This window comes from Notamacropus eugenii, chromosome 6 (assembly GCF_028372415.1).
Source record: "Notamacropus eugenii isolate mMacEug1 chromosome 6, mMacEug1.pri_v2, whole genome shotgun sequence".
NCBI classification, from domain to species: domain Eukaryota; kingdom Metazoa; phylum Chordata; class Mammalia; order Diprotodontia; family Macropodidae; genus Notamacropus; species Notamacropus eugenii.
In genome coordinates, this window is record NC_092877.1 from 24,682,677 (window position 1) to 24,700,538 (window position 17,862).

Consider the following 17,862-nt stretch of genomic DNA (forward strand, 5'->3'; position numbering starts at 1 on the left):
CACACACACACACTCTGTGTCTCTGTATCTGTCTGTCTCATGCAGAGTTGTGGAGGATTTCTGCACTTGTTTTGTCCCTCCCATGCCCTCCAAATAATTGCAACATACTAAAGTCTTTTGGAAGTCTTTCAATGAGAATGAACCCACTCTCTCTTGAAAAGGATCACTCTACAGATGTTAGGAGGTTTGTCTTGATGTCTAATCTAATTTCTACCTTCTGGAGCAGCAAAGACTAAGACTAATCCCTCTTCCAGTCAACATCCCTTCATGGTTGTTTGTCCTTCATTTGTGAAGAGGACTAATGACGTCACAGGGTGATGTCTTGACTTGTGCGTGAATTGTATTCATGTGAGGCAGAGTTGGACAACGTTCTAGAGTCATCAAAGTTCGGTGGGAGGCAAAAGTCAAGATGACTGGAAATAGCTCAAGATGAAGTGGATGACCTTGGCATCTTTGGTGCAGATACTTACTTGCTTTGTGATCCTGGGCAAGTCACTTAACCCTGTTTCCCTCCATTCCCTCATCTGTAAAATGAACTGGAGAAAGAAATGGCAAACCACTCTAGTATCTCTGCCAAGGAAGCCTCAAATAGGGTGATGAAGAGTCAACACAAGTGAAAAACAACTAAATAACAGCAAAATTCTTTCAAAGACTTGGACACAGATATCATTTTCCTCCTCCTCAGGGATGATACATCCCCAGTTTCTTCAATTAGTCTTTAGATGGCTTGAACCAGAGACTTCTCATCATTCTGGTAGCCCAATATGTCACAGTTAAATGGGGGCTTTCTGAATTGAATATGAGACTTGGCAGTGGGAGTCAATATTGGGCTGAATCTAAAAAAGAATAAATTTAAAAAGGATACTTGTGGAATCTTACATTTTTCTTTTTAATTTAAAGAGCTTATTTTTAGTTTTCAATATTCACTTTTATAAGATTTTGAATTCTAAATTTCCCCCCACCTTCCATTCCTTACTCCCCCAGATGGTATATAATTTGATATAGGCTATACAGGTATGATCACATTAAATTTATTTTCATATCAGTTATGTTTTGAAAGAAGAATCCAGAACTAAGCTGAAAAACCATGAGAAAGAAAAGACAAAAAGCAACAAAAAGGAGAGAAAATAGTATATTTCAATCTGCATTCAGACTCCATAGTTCTTTCTTGGAATGTGGGCAGAATTTTCCATCACGAATCTTTTGGAATTGTCTTAGGTCTTTGCATTGTTCAAAAGAGGCAAGTCTAACAAAGTTGGTCATCGTACAACGTTACTGTTACTGTGTACAATATTCTCCTGGTTCTGCTCACTTCACTCAGCATCAATTCATACAAGTCTTTCCAGGTTTTCCTCAAGTCTGTCTGTTCACAAAAAAAACTGTTATAAATATTTTTGTATATAGGAGTTCTTTTCCATTTTTTATGTTCTCTTTGGGATACAGATCTAGTAGTAATATTGCTGGGTCAAAGGGTATATACGGTTTATAACTCTTTGGGCATAGTTCCAAACTGAAAAATCTTACTCTTGCATCAAAAAAAATTGACTTCACAGTTATAGCATAGGGAAGTATGGTTTTAGACAGAAGTCTGAAAAAGGTCCAGGGGCTTTAGTAGATTCTAAACTTAGACAGAAAATAATATAATCTTGGATGTGATTAAGAGAGGCATAGTTTGCAGGAATGAGAAATTGATAGTTTCTCTGTACTCTGATTCAGTAAGGACCTATCTGGAGTGTTCTGTTCAGTTTTGAGTTCCATGACTCTGAAAGGACATTAGGATCCAGAATACGGCAGCTGAGATGGTTATAGGGTAATCAGCTGAAGAAACTAGATGGACTTATTCTGGAGGAGAGAAGATTCATAGGGTATAGAACCTCTGTCTCCAGATACTGAAGGGCTGTCACATGAAAGGGAAGTAAGGCTTATTCTCATTGATCTTAAAGGGCAGTTATCAATAATTGCAAAACTATAAATTTAGGCTCAATTTCAGAAAAAACAAAGAAAATCCCAAAACAAATGTCTTTCTAATAACTGGACTTGTACAAAAGTGGATTAGGTTGCAAGGACAGTACCAACAGCTTTCTCCAAAATGGAATTCTTCTTTAAGAAGAGACTGGATGATGCTTATTACCTATGTGACCCTGTGCCAAATAGCAACTTCATTTAATATCTCTAGGCTTCAGTTTCTCCATTTGTCAGATGACAGGCTGTGGCTAGATGATATCTGGGATCCTTTCAGTACTGGGTCTACTTTGCACATATATTACAGACAGGGGTGGGAATAGATGAATGCTTAGGTCACTTCCAAAACTGAAATTTTGTGATGTTGACCAGAGCACATTAAAATTTTTCTTATTTCTGGGTGCTGTGCCTCTCCTAATTCAATAGAACATCTCATTAGTTTTTGCTTTGTTTTTTGTTTTGTTTCAGTGTTTTTTTTGGTTGCCATTATTGACTCTTGTGACTGTTGAGCTTGTAACCCATTAAAATTCCTTGAGTTTTCAGATAAACAGTTGCCTAACCAAGAATACCCAATTTTATGTTTGTGAAGATGAAGGTTTGTAACCTACATCTAAGACTTTGGATTTATCCTATTACTTTTCATCTTAGTAGTTTCATCCCAGTTTTCTTGTTTGTCAATATCTTTTTATTAGTGACTCAGATAATGACATAGTTATCAAATTTACAGATGACAGCAAATTGGGGGGGATAGTTAACACACTGGATATTGGTCAGGGTCTATGTGCCAGACACTGCATTAAGCCCTTTATAATTATTTTCCCATTTGATTCTCACAACAACCCTGGGAAGTAGGAGATATTATTATATCCCCATTTTACAGATAAGGAAACTGAGGCCAACAGAATATAAGTGACTTGCCCCAGGCCACATAGTTTGTTGTTGTTCACTTGTGCCTGACTCTTTATGACCCCATGGACCATGCTGTCCATGGAGTTTTCTTAGCAAAGATACTGGAGTGGGGGAAGTAGGTATCACAGTGGAGAGAGTACTGCCCCTGGACTCAAGAGGACCTGAGCACAAATCCAGCCTCAAAAGCTTATGAGTTATGTGACCCTGGATAAGTCACTTAACCCTAATTGCCTCCAAAAAAAGGAAAGGATAAAAGATACTGGATTGGTTTGCCATTCCCTTATGAGAAAGGTGACCTATGTACCTATGGCTAAATTTGAACTCGGATCTTCCTGATTCCAGGCTCTTTGCTCTATCTAGTAGTAGCCTTGGAAGTATACTTCCAATAGACTTTGGAGGTTATCTAGTTCAGTCCTCTCATTTCAAAAATAAGAAACTAAAACCCAGGAAGGCTTAATGACTTCTCCAAAGTCACACAAGTAATAATAGATCTGGGATTTGGATGACCCCGAGTCCAGCATTTTTTCACCGTTACAATTCTGCCTTCCAATCCCAAGATAGTTGGAAGAGAGTGAGAACTTTCCAGAAGAGGCAGCACCTGAGAGGGACCATGAAGGTAGCTAGGGATTCTAAACAGCAGAAGAGAGAATGGTTTGCATTGCAGGCATGGGTGTGCTTGGGGAGAGGCAGTTGCTGTAAAGGAAGAGGCAGAATGCTGAGCTCAGTCTATACCAAGCTGGTAAGTTTGGTTAGAGTATAAAATATATGAGGAAAAGCAATGTGAAAAAAGTCTAGAAAATATGCCTGGCTAAGGAGTTCTTAAAATTTTATCTAGCATTTCCTATAGAAGATAAAGAGTAACTCCATAAGTGTAGGGACCTCCCAGATGAGGGAACTCTCTTTACCAACACAGGTTGGCACCTTCTGTGTGACTTATAGCCTTAGAGAGTAATCTAGACTTAGTGATGTCAAACTCCAATAGAAATGGGGCCACTACACCATACACGGGCTGCAGACTGATTGAATTTTAAAATGTTATCTTTGTTTTCTTGTATTTGCATTTATTTTGTTAAATATTTTCTAATTATATTTTAATCTAATTGGGACTACTCAGAAGTACCACACGATTGACACCTCTGTCCGAGAATACTGAGGGCTTGAATTACTTGTCCAGTGGTAGACCTCCAGTATGCATTAGGAGCAAAAATTGAACCTAGCTTTTCTTGGTTCCATGGCCAGCTCTCTACCCACTGGGGAACCGGGTTAACTACCAAGATCTAATAGATCCTATGATAGTGCATGACTTGTCAGTTCTTATATATTTAAAAAGGACCTTGAGATCTCCGAGGCTTAGCAAATGATGGAACGTCTTCAAATAAATCACTCAACATCTCACCATGGATTGGCTTTGGAGTCAGAGGACCTGAATTCAAATCACCCCTTCCCCATCCCCATCCCCCTTAGGCAGTCACTCCCTTCAGTTTTGGTGTCCGTAAAATGATTCAATCCATCAGCAAACATTCCTTAAGCACTTAATATGTACCATGCACTGTGTGTTTGCAACTGGGGATGCCAAGACAAAGACTGAAACCATCTTTAATCTCAAAGAGTTTGTGTTCCTGAAGGAGACAAGTACATTTGAAAGTATATAAAGAATAAACATAAGTAAATTTAAAGCTGTTAAATACGAGATATTTAGAGAAAGAACGGAGTAAGAGTTGGAGGAGAAGATGAAAGGATTCATGGAGGTATGCTGAGGTTTTCTCCAGCTAGAGATTTCTGTGACCCTATAGTCTTGGTTTTTCTCTAAGACTTTTTACCCTGGTCTCTCTCTGACTTCACCACCATTTCCCTGCATCATTTCGGGTCAATTTTATCTGCTTCTGGGACAGAATAGAAACCTGGTGCTAAGAAAGCAAACAGTTGATGTCTTGAATTGAAAATGAAAGAAAGACTCTGCTATTCCACTGGCAAACCCAAGCCATGCTCCATAAACGGCTATGTGCTCTCCCAGGGTGATTATGAAAGATCCTGGGATGATGGAAGGGTGTGGAGTCAATGAGCGATTATTTACCTCCCATTAGTCACATTATCTTGATTCTTAGGACAATGTGTTCTGCCTTGAACTCTGTCTCCTGGTTGGAATGTACATTTTTTCAAGCTGGACCAGGGAGGTATTCTTTGCGGGGAAGAGAAACCTTTCCAGGGTTTCTAAAATCACTTCTTGTTCCAGGGGCAACTGTAATGTAGTGGAAGTGGAATCCTGGGTTCAGGTTCTGGTTTAGCCAGAATCAGCTATAGGACCTCCTTTCGGAACCTCAAATCTGAAAAATGGGGATAACATTTTACACTGTTTATGTTTACTGTTGTGAATATAAAGTAATGAACAGAAAACTCTATATACTCTTAAATTATTGCCAGAGTGAGACATTGGGGAACGGTGGAAAGGGTGCTGGCCTAGGAGTCAAAAGTGTGTTTGAATCCTACTCCAGACTCTTTCTAGTTGTATGACTCTGGGCAAATCACTTAATCTCTTCATCCTCATCTGTAAAGTGAGGGGATTGGACTCAGTGATCTTGAAGTTTCCTTTCATCTCTAAATTTAATTTCTAAATTCTAAATCTAACTTCTAATTTCTAAATCCAATGAAATCAGCTCTGCCACTTAATTTGTATGCCTCAGTATCCTCATCTGTAAAATGAGGTGGTTGTATTACATGACCTGGTAGGTCCTTTTTTAGCTCTAAATATCATATCCTTCTACCACCACTTACAACAGCAAGATTGACCCAATTCCAGGCTCGATAGATATTATATAGTGGATAGTTTGTAGAAAGAGGCTAATTAAAGTGAATAGCCAAAGGCTTTTAGGCAGATTTCAACCACTCTTCTAGTATAAACCTGTCTACTTAACCCCAAGACCATGTTGAGGTAATTACATGTCATTTTACCAATATTCACGTCTTGTACATGCCTTATGAGCCGAAAATTAAAGCTTAGGTGGGGTTAATATTAAATGGAAAAGATGTCAAATCCAAGAGGGTCTACTTAACCAGTAAGCAATCACAACACTTGAGGACCTTGATGAAAATATGTCTGAATTTAGGATAGATATTAGCCAGTTACCCAAAAGAAAAATATTTAGCAGCCTAGTTTTTCATTAACCCCCATCAAATCAACTGTAATAACCAGGGAAAGAAATCTCAGCGGGTGTGTGCAGGAGCACCTGGCAGATGGTGGTATGTTTACTAATAACTGAAATGGTCTTTGCAGATATCAGATATCCTGTCTTCAGCAAGCACTAGCTGTGTGGCCACGGGCAGATCACGAAACAACTCTCAACCTCAGTTACCTCAAATGTAGAATGAAAATAATGGTGCCTGTCGCATTGATCTCTGCTGTTGTGAAGGTCAAATGAGACGTTGTACACAGGGTGCTTTGCAAACCCTAAGATGCGATTTCAATTCTATTTCGTTGGCATTTATTTTACTGTTACTTTTATGTACCTTTATTTGGTTGTTTATTAATTATATATTGTTGACATTTAGAAATGTCTTTGACTTTTTCCAGATGCATGAAAAATTAATCCACACTTACTAACCACCTACTATATTCTAGGGGGCAGGTAGGTGGCTCAGTGGATAGAACTCTGGGCCTGGAGTCAGGAAGACCTAAGTGCAAATCAGGCCTCAGACATTTAGTAGCTGTGTGACCCTGGGCAAGTCATTTAACCAGTTTGCCTTACTCCACTGGAGAAGGAAATGGCAGACCACCTCAGATCTTTGCCAAGAAAACCCCATGGACAGTATGGTCCATGGGATCATGAAGAGTCAGACACAACTGTATGCTTGAACAATATATGCAAGGAACTGTGTTGGATGCCAAGGATAAAAAGACATCAAGGTAACAGCCTCTGTCCTCAAGGCATTTTTTTTCTGGGGCAGACAACATGTATGTGTATAAGTAGATGCAAAATGCGTATGGAACAAATTCAAGATTATTGGGACTTTTGGGGAAGCAGGTACCAACAACTGAGAAATCACGAAAATATAACAACAAAGCACTTTTTCACATGTTATTACCCCATTTTACAGATGAGGAAACTGAGGCTAAGAGAGGGTCACTAAGGTAAATGTCTGAGGCAGAACTGAACTCATGTCTTCCTGACTCCAGGGCCACTCTGTTCACTGTGCCATATTTTGGAAATGCTGCATGGAGGACTTGGTGTTTGAACTGAGCTTTGAAAGAAAGGAAAGCCTTTAAGAGGAAGAGATGAGGAGGAAGGACATTCCAAATTTAAGGGACACCTGGTACAAAGGGACAAAAGAAGCATGGAGCCATGAAACATGGCCAGAAATATTGAGCATTTGAGGGGAACAATGCATAATTGTTAAACTCAGAAAGGTAGGCTAGAGGCAGGTTGAAGTCATTATCTGATGGAGAAATTATATTTTATCCTAATGGCAACAGGAAGCCACTAGAATGTTTTGATGAGTGGAGTTGACATGATCAGATGACACAGAACCAAAAAAGAAAAAGTAAATGAATCCTTTTTGTGTCAGTTGCTTAGATCATAAAAGTTAAAGTATGCTTCTTTATGTTATTTGAGAGATAATAACTAACAGTCATTAAGAAAGCAATGAATACATTTCTGAATTCCAGATTACTGCAGATGAGGAAGCAAGAACTTTAATTGTTGCTTTTCTATCTGAAACATTAATGCCTTGATATCTGTCATTGGACAGTGTAAAGGAAAGGGGGAGGGGGGTAAAGGGTGGCATGGAAGGGAAGCAATAAAGTGGTCAAAAAGAAAAAAAAATGTGTATGTGGGAAGCAGGATTATTGAAGCATTTTTATTTTTAATTTTTTTCTAATTTATTTTTAGGTTTTGACATTCATTTCCACAAGATTTTGAGTTCCAAATTTTCTCCCCACCTCTCCCCTCCACCCACATCAAGACAGTGTGTATTTTGATTACCCTTTCCCCCAATATACCCTCCCTTCTATCATACCCCTCCCTTCTCTTATCCCCATCCCCTCTATTTTCTGGGAGGACAAGATAGATTTCTATACCCCATTGTGTTTACATCTCATTTCCCAGTTGCACCTAAAAACAATTTTTAACATTCGTTTTTAAAACTGTGAGTTCCAACTTCTCTCTCATCCTCCCACCCCACCCATCCCCACTGACAAGGCAAGCAATTCTATATGTTATACATGTGTAGTTATGCAAAAGACTTCCACAAAAGTCATGTTGTGGAAGACTAACTATATTTCCCTCCATCCCATCCTGCCCCCCATTTATTCTGTTCTCTCTTTTGACTCTATCCCTCCTCAAAAGTATTTACTTGTAATTACCTTTCTCCCATTTGCCCTCCCTTGTATCATCCACTCCCCCCACTTCTACCCTTCTCCCCTACTTTCTTGTGGTGTAAGATGGAGTTTCAGAGCAAATTGAGTGTGTATGTTATTCCACCTGTAAGCCAAATGTGATGACACTAAGGTTCACTTTTTCCCTCTCACCTCCCCTCTCTTCCCTTCCATTGCAAAAGCTTTTTCTTGCCTTTTTCATATGAGAAATAATTTGTCCCATTCTATTTTTCCCTTTCTCCTCCCAATATATTCCTCTCACCCCATAATTTTATTTTTTTTAGATATTATCCCTTCCAATTATGTATATAATCCCTCCAACTACCCAGATACTGAGAAAAGTCTCAAGAGTTATAAATATGATCTTTCCATGTAGGAATGTAAACAGTTTAACTTTAATAAGTCCCTTCCCTTATGATTTCTCTTTCCTGTTTACTTATTTATGCTTCTCTTGATTCTTGTGTTTGAAACTCAAATATTCTATTCAGCTCTAGTATTTTCATCAAGAATGCTTGAAAGTCCTCTATTTCATTGAATGCCATTTTTCCCCTGAAGTATTATACTCAGTTTTGCTGGGTAGGTGATTTTTGGTTTTAGTCCTAGCTTCTTTGACTTCTATAATATCATATTCCAAGCCCCTTGAGCCCTTAATGTAGAAGCTGGTAGATCTCGTGTTATTCTGATTGCATTCCACAATACTTGAATTATTTCTTTTTGGCTGCTTCAATATTTTCTCCTTGACCAGGGATCTCTGGAATTTGGCTACAATATTCCTAGGAATTTTCCTTTTGGGATCTCTTTCAGGAGCAATCTGTGGATTCTTTCAATATTTATTTTACCCCCTGGTTCTAGAATATTAGTGCAGTTTGGCTTGATAATTTCTTGAAAGATGATATCTAGGCTCTTTTTTTGATCATGGCTTTCAGGTAGTCCCCATAATTCTAAAATTGTCTCACCTGGATCTATTTCTTAGGTTAGTTATTTTTTCAATGAGATGTTCTCACATTGTCTGCTATTTTTTTCATTCCTTTTGGTTTGTTTCATAATTTCTTTATTTTTCATAATGTCATCTGCTCCATTCTAATCTTTAAGGAATTATTTTCTTCAGTGAGCTTTTGGATCTCCTTTTCCATCTGGCCAATTCTGCTTTTTAGGGCATTCTTCTCTTCTTTGGCTTTTTGGATCTCTTTTGCCATTTGGGTTAGTCTATTTTTTACAGTGTTATTTTCCTCAGCATTTTTTGGGTCTCCTTTAGCAGGTAGTTGACTTGTTTTTCATAATTTTCTTGCATCACTCTCATTTTTCTTCCCAATTTTCCTCTACTTCTCTTACTAGATTTTCAAAATCCTTTTTGAGCTCTTCCTTGGCTTGAGACCAATTCACATTTTTCTTGGAGGCTTTGGATAGAGGAGTTTTGACTTTGTTGTTTTCTCTTTGCATGTTTTGGTCTTCCTTGTCACCAAAGTAAGGTTCTATAGTCTGACTCACTTTTCAGTTTTTGCTTGTTTTTCTAGCCATTTACTTGACTTTTGAGCTCTTTGTCAAGGTAGATCTCTCCTTCCAGTGGGGGTGGGAGGTGTACTGCCAACCACTTGATTCCCCCACAATCTGTGGGCCTAGAGCTCCAGAAACGGTAGCTGTCTCTGCCCTTGTTGCTGCTGTAGCTGCTGCGAGTTCCTCCACCCCCTTTCCCTTTTGTCACCTTGGGGCTGGTGCTTGATCACTCCACTCTCCCATTCTGGTACCATAGATTTTTTTCCACTGACCTTCCAATTTGTCCTCAGTGTTCTGGGGTCCTGAAGTCTGGAAACTGCCACAAGTGCAAGAGATTAAATCTCCTCAAGACCTGCTCAGGTCCTGTTTGTGCCAGTGAGTCCCATACTGGACTGTGCCCAGCCCCCTGTGTGGCATGATAGACACTTCCCAGTGACCTTCCAAGCTGTCTTGGACTGGAGATTTGCTTCACTCTGTCATCCAGTGGGTTCTGCAGCTCTAGAATTTGTTTAGAGCTATTTTTTCCAGTTATTTGGCTGGGCTTGTGGGCAGCACTCTGGAAAGTGTGTACTGTTACCCTGCCATCTTGGCTCCACTCCCCTGTTGAAGCATTTTTTAAAATAATATGCAGAAATGAATAGAAGGATGGCTAGAAGGAACCATAGACTAATAAGATAGTATAGAAAACCACACATTTATTATATACTTCAGAGAAAAGCATATAGACATACATAATAGAAGTATTCAGTTTTCTCTACAATCCTCTCTTTCTGCTCTCCCTTGTGTATGAAAACATTCATTTTATTTAAGTTCAGAATAAAAAAAGAAATAAAGAGAGAAAAGACTAGGATCCTGGAGACTTGGGTTCAGAAGATGATTCTGATTGTGGCACCAGGTTGGTTGTTGTTTGTTCTTTAATTTTGAAGAGGACCAGTGACATTGAGGATAATAACAAGCTTGATTGGATTTAAGTGAGGCAGGGCTATGTGAAGTAGTTAGCCTCACTGTCCCTTTAAGAATTATTGAGTCCAATGGCATGACAAAATTCAAGAAGACTGGTAATGGCCCAGGATGGCATCTTCAATACATGATCAAGTTCCAAGCATTCCATGGTGCTTGCTTCAGCTGACTTCATGGCTTTTGGAACAAATTGTTCTCATCTGCCCAATCTGCCTGGGGAAGTCTTCACATGCTTGAGGTAAGACATGCCTCTTGATGAGTCTAAGGCCTGTCAGTTACCCTCAATCTAGTTTAGTTCATCCGCTGAGAAGGTTTTATCAGCATGTGGTTGCTGAATGTGGTATAGCTTTTTGGAGCCACAGGTTGTTGTGTTTGTCCTTCATTCTCAAAGAGGATCATGACATCAAGATTATGACATGGCTTGCAGTTAACTTTGATATGAGTGAGGAAAGGCTGTTCAAGGTCACCAACCTTACCTTCTCCTGAGCCATCTGGGTCCAGTGGTATGACATTCATCAGGACAACTGGAGATGGAGCCGCAGGTAAGAGTTGAGTGAAGGTGGACCCAAAAGGTGGATGAGCAGCCCTGAAAAGGGCTCAACAAGTCCTCCCACCAGAGATGCTAGTTCTCCCTGAACACCTCATACAGCCCCATTATGTTGGTATTGACTTTGGCAATGTACTTTATGTCTTGACTTGTGCTTGATGTTCTCTGAGTCCCATCCAGCTTTCACAATCTGTGTTCTTCCTTCTCAGACTCCCTCCAGCCCCAACTGTCTATCATTCTATCTTTCTGAACACTTGATAGTTACACGGAATAAAATGTGGCCAGTCCAGACCTCAAGGGCTCTGGGAAGCAAGCCGGTATTATTTATTCATGAACGGGCAAGGTAAAAAGATGACTAGATGACCCTTCCTGCCAGTGTTTTATTAGATTACCAAAGAAAGCATCTGAAAAGTCAAATGATTTGATCCAGTTGCTTTTTGGCATGTGAAACAGACAGAGACCAAAATTAAGTGTGAGTATTTGGAAAACATATCACCCCTCGCTAGGCTAGACACCCCTTTCCCAGGCTAGCTGAAAAGAAAATGAGCATATGAGTCAAGGCTAAAAGGAATGCCAAAGTCTTGGGAATATAGAGACATCCAGAGAAGAACTATTATGATGGTGAAGGGCCTTGGGATCAAACCTCCTGAAAGATGGATAACTCAGAGAAAAGAAGACTCAGCACAGCCATGTAGCTGTCTTCCAATATTTGAGGACTTGTCATATGGAAGAGGGATTATACTTGCTCTACTTAGTTGCATGGACCAGATTTGCTCTCTGAACAGAGGTTGCAAGGAGACATATTTAGTCTTGGCATAAGGAAAAACTTCTTAATATTTGGAACGAGGCCAAAGTGCATTGGATTGCCATAGGAGACATTGCGGTCCAGTGGGAGATTCCCTGGTTCTGGAGGCAGAGGACTAGATTCTTTTCTCACCTCTGATGTTTACCACACATGTGACTTGGGGCAAGTCCCTAAATCTCTCCAGGCCTCAGTTTGTTTTAACATCTTTAACGTGATAAGGTTGGAATAGAAGGCTGTGGAGGTCCCTTCTGACTCTTGATCTATGATCCTATATGTCTTTCTCCCACTAGAGAGGTCTTGGGAATGTTGTTCAGGGAATTCTTGATCAAGTATGCATTGAACAAGATGGCTTCTGAGACCTCTTCTAAGTCTGAGATTCTGTCACTTAATTTCAATTTCCTCATCTGTAAAGTGGAAATATTTTCATTATATGCCTCAAGGAGATGTTGAAAGAATCAAAAAAGAAAATACAAAGGCAGTCCTTTATAATTCTAAAGATCTGTTTAGATGAGATTTGTTATTATTCACTCATGTACACCAATGGAGCAAAATGCAGGTAAGGTTTACTACCATGCTGAAGAAGCTTTGAATATAATTCAACAGGAGCAGTCCAGTTAAGTATGTAAAGCTCATTACCAATATGTTGGTCCCTTGATGAATGAATTCTTTGTCCATGGCTACCTATGAGCCAAAGAAAAATACAAACAGGCTCTTAGTCCTACATGGTTGCTATTTATTTCTATCATGGTGGTTACAGAATTGTGGGAAAGGTAGCAAAGGAGGCTAAGCATTAGACTATCCATGGACATTCATTTAATCTTTAATACTCTATATGTGAGGTCTTAGTCCATTGAATCATATCAATATCTTCTTATTAAAGAAACCAGAAGATAAAAAAATATGTAGCTAAATGGAAGGATGGCTTATAGCTTCTCCTTGAGAAGGCAAATAAAGGAGTGGAATTTATTGTGCATCTAAATACAATGAAAAACATCATGTCATGGTGTCCGTGGTTATATAACATTGCAATTTGCTTAGTAATTGCATACAAAGAGAAATGGACATAATTATAGGTAATGTTCTTATATCTATTGCATAGAATGAGGGGACAAAGAAAGTTTGTAAAGGACAAGCTAAGAGCTTCTAAGTCAATATATGCTTTAATACTTGGTGACTTCAACATAAAAGTAGACATAAAGAAGGACAGTGAAAAACTATGCTGAAATGCAGTTCAGGAATAAGAAATGAGAAAGGCCAGCACCTTGTGGACTATTCAGAAATCTTATGAGTGTATATCACAAATATTCTTGTCAAGAAGAGAATAAGAAGGAAAGGGATGGTTTCAAATAAATCAGGAAAGATTTAAATGAACTGATACAAAGTGAAGTGGGTAGAACCAGGATAACATTGTACACAGTAATATTGTAAGGATGATTAACTGAAAGACTTAGTGACTGAGCAAGACAATTATCTAAGACAATTCCAAAGGACCCATGGTGAAAATTGCTATCCACCTCCAGAGAAAGAACTGATAAAACCTGACTGCAGATTGAGGCACACTTTTTCATTTTATTGCTCTTGCTTTTTTTTGCAACATGATAAATATGAAAATGTGTTTTTTATGACTCCACATGTATAATTTTTTATTGTATTGCTTGTCTTCTTAATGGGTAAGGGAGGGGTTGGAGAGAGAAAGAAAATTTGGAACTTGAAATTTTAAAAATAAATAATAGTGTTTTTTTTTTAAAAGAGAGAGACTCACAAGAAACTGAGCCTCTCACTCTCCCCAAATCACAAAAAAAGTAAAATTGATTATATTCTAATAGGAACTCATTTTGATATGGAAGTTATTACTGAATTAGTTGTCTGAGCATAATCCAGTCATTGAACTGGGGGAGCAAAAGTCAAAATTTACATCAAATTAGAACAAAGGATCAAAATGAGAACATATGGCATTTTATTGGGGCAACTTTAACTTGAGTCACATTATCAAGATGTTGAAGCTGAAAGAAAAAAGAGAAATGGATAAAAACAGACATTGACACAGATTATTAATATTTCTTAGGGAAGTTTTCCCAGTTCTAACCTTCCATGAGTTCCAGTTCTAAATCAACATAAGAAATCGCTAATTGGAAAATCCTTATCTCTTAATGGACTAAAGAATGGAAATATGTCAGATATTTAAGTAAGAGGCTATTGAGAAATGTCTAAGCAGTTGAAAGATAGACTGAGTAGTCCTAGCTCTGGAGTAATCAAAAACAATGACTCTCATTTGGAAGATAGCATGACAAGTGGGACCAGATTTAGAGTTAGATGAGCTGAGTTCAAATCTTAGTTCTATATTACCTTTGACAGGTAACTGGTCTTCTCTGGAACTGTTTCCTCAGAGGTTCTTAGCCAAAGGAATCCCTGACACAAAAAGTTTACCTGGCTAAGTCTTTGGACCCCTTCTCAGAAAAATGTTATTAAATACTTAAGATGCATAGGAATGTAAAGGAAAACAACTGTGTTGACATAGTGGCGAAAAATTAAAAACAAAAATGAAGTTTATAGGTTCCCCATTTGAGAACCCCTGTATTTTATGATCTCTCAGATCTCTTTCTTTTCCTCTGATCTCTACACTTTAAAAATTTTTGCTAGTCTTTTGGAGCAAATGTTCTATTCAATATACTGAGTCTCTTGTTTTTAGAACTCTGCTTCAGTTTCTTCCTATGACAAAAGATTCATCAAAATGATGTTTTTTCCTATTTACAGATGTCACTATACACATTTAGAATGTTGAACTGCTTAACACAGTCTCATTTCCATATTCCCAAGTAATGTTTAACCTCCAGTAAAAACCTGGGAGATAAAAGAGTGTGTTATCTGTACAACATAATTCCACCCCCGTTGGTTATTAATTTCTGAATATCTGAATCCTTTGTAGAAGAATGTACTTCAGTGGCTGCACCGAAAGCCCCAGGCTAGGCTCAGGTTTCAGGTTCTTGTCCTAGAGTGTGACAATGATTGAAATCTGTTTTGGGTTTCATCTCTGAAATGCTTCCTGATCTAGAGTCTCCCCAGGAGCTCCATTCAGTGCTTCTTGACCCTGGTGACTGTTAAGGTCTGAGTGTTCCTTCTCTGGGACAAAAGACTAGCCACTTGTGGGAATCATCCCTGAACCCATATTCTTTGTAAGGACTGGAAAAGAAGAAAGCATCCACCCAGCACCATGTCAGCAGGAAGGGCAGGTGTCCAGACTAAGAACTTTGAAGTTTGGGATTATGTCGTATTTGCTTCTCTCTTTGTCGTTTCTTCAGGAATTGGAGTGTTCTTTGCCATAAAAGAAAGGAAGAAGGCGACTTCCAGTGAGTTTTTAGTGGGGGGCAAGCAAATGCACTGTGGTCCAGTGGCTTTGTCCTTGACTGCTAGCTTCATGTCAGCAGTCACTATCCTGGGGAGTCCAGCAGAAGTATATCGATTTGGGGCATCCTTCCTGATTTTTGCTGTAGCATATACATTTGTCGTCATCTTTACCTCTGAGCTCTTTGTGCCAGTTTTCTACAGGTCTGGAATTACCAGCACTTATGAGGTAAGGGAAATAATCGTTTGGAATATCTAGATTAATTGCTAATATGCTGACCAACCAAGTTCTCTACATGGGTTTACATTCCCATAAACCATTCCTGCACATAGTAGGGTGCTTAATAAATACCAAATGAGTGGATGGATGAGTAACATACACAGTCTTTGTACTAAGAATTTGCACAGTGCTGAAAGAGCAGCATATACAGTCTTGTACTAAGACTTTGCATAGTGCTTATACTTAGTGCTATAAACTCAAAGCGTTTTCACATCTCTCCTGTCATTTGGTCCCTGTGGGTCAATAGTCTGCATTTGGTGGATGGGAATGGGTTCTGGCCAGGAGTGTACTGGCAAATGTTTAACAACTGATTCTTTGGAAAGTTTAATCTGCATTTTTAACTCCCCCCATTACTTTCTTAAATCTAGATAATTAACAAAACAATAAATTAAGCCCTAATTTGTAGCATTTGCCAACTTCCAACTTTTTCATAGTGAGAATTTAATGATTAATTTTTCTAAGCCAGTTTGAACTGGCTCCAGAACATCCTTGGTGCTGATCCAAATTTGCACCAAACACTGAATTTTCTATACTCACAAACAGCTACAGAAAGGGATATGTTTTGTCAAAAACTGTTCAGTTTTTAGAGGATACCTTTTGGTCCCAAAGATATAGGCAAGATAAGAATGATCTTTATCTCCATTTTACATGTAGGGAAACAGTTACAACTAAGTTACAACTTGCCCAAGGTCACATAAGTAGTTAGGGACTAAACCCATAGAATAATCTAGGTTTTTTGTTCTCTAGCCCAGGATTCTTTTGAATATATTATGATGAAAGTCTGAGCATTTCATATCGAATCATGGAATTGGAAGGAACCTTAGAAGTCACTGAGGTCACTCAAGTGCTTGTCTAGTTTGTGCTTGGAGATATCCAATAAAAGAGAGCCTATCCATGAGCCAATGCAGCTTTGGAGGAGTTCTGTTACTGTGTTTCTCTTTGTAGAGACAGAATTTCTTTTCAAACACAGATTTATTACTACGTCTTTGATGTTTCTTTTTCTTCCAACAAATATCCATACACACACATATTTGAAATGTTACAGGACATTATAAGCAAAGTAAGTGTTTATAGGAAAATTCCCTATCTTATTTAGAAGCAAAAATGGGATACTCTCTCATTAATTTTCCAGCACTTCATAATAGAAATAATAGCTATATAATGCGACTCAGGAACTGAATTTTGGAACATCCTCACTAATCAGTTGGGATAATAATAATCTTCCTTCCACTTTGGATACTCATTAAAAATGAACATTTTTCATTTGATAAGGTAGAAAAGGTTGGAGGTGTAAACAGATGTTCACACTCCTAGAAAAGGAAAAATGGAAGGGTAGAGTACTGGATTTGGAGTCAAAGACAAAGGTTCAAATTTTACTTCTGCCAATTAATGCTTGTATAACCTTAAATGAATCCCTTTTAACTTTTCTCAGCCTCAGCTTCCTTACAGGTAAAATAAGGGGGTTGGGCTGTATGGCTTTTAAGGGTCCCTCCTAGCTCTATATCTGGGGTGCTAATCCTATGAATGAATTGACCAGCCAGATCACTCAATTCAGCCAAAAATACTTGACTACTTTTTAATAGAATGGACTACATCTACCTGAATTTAAATAAATCACACAGCACTTTGTTAGGGGCTTAATAAATATTTGCTGAATTAGACTAAATAGACAGTGACAAAAAGCAAAGAGCACAGACATGGGAGTCAGAGGACCAAGGTTCAAGTCCTACCTCTGGTAACTACCTGTGTGACTTTGGGCAAGTTATTTGTCCTCCCTAAGCCTCAGTTTCCTTCTCTGTAAAATAAGGATATCCCTTACCTGTCATACCTAATATGTTTCCAAGACATTTTATTTTTCCTCTGCAAATCCTGATACCTATGTTCTCTAAGAACTATCCCCATTTCTCCCACTCTAGCTCAGGTCCCTCATTAACACCCATGTGGTCTACGGTAAAGCCTCCTAACAGGTATCTCTTATTCTCTTCTTTTTTCTTTAATTCATTTGCTGCCAAAATAACCTCTCCTATGTATAGATCTGCTCATGTCAGACTTTTGGTTAAAAGTATCTATTGAGTTTCCATTGATTGCCTACTTAGTAAAGCCCAAACTTTTTCATATGGTTTTCAAAGCTTTCTACCATCTATCGCCATATTGCCTTTCTAGCTTTAGCTCATATTGCTCTCATATTATCTGCT

General features: G+C 38.6%; 1 protein-coding gene across 4 annotated transcripts in view; it reads left to right on the forward strand.

Annotated features, from left to right (window-relative positions):
- Positions 1-17,862, forward strand: part of SLC5A12 (solute carrier family 5 member 12) — a 60,001-nt gene that overhangs the window by 7,176 nt on the left and 34,963 nt on the right. For 2 of the 4 annotated variants that reach the window (XM_072619301.1, XM_072619303.1), the window contains exon 1: positions 14,925-15,616. In XM_072619301.1, coding sequence (XP_072475402.1) covers positions 15,257-15,616 — 360 coding nt within the window. In that variant the 5' untranslated portion in view covers positions 14,925-15,256. Of the gene's footprint in view, positions 1-11,007; positions 11,236-14,924; positions 15,617-17,862 lie in introns of those variants that run through there. The other 2 variants (XM_072619302.1, XM_072619304.1) reach the window with 2 other exon arrangements.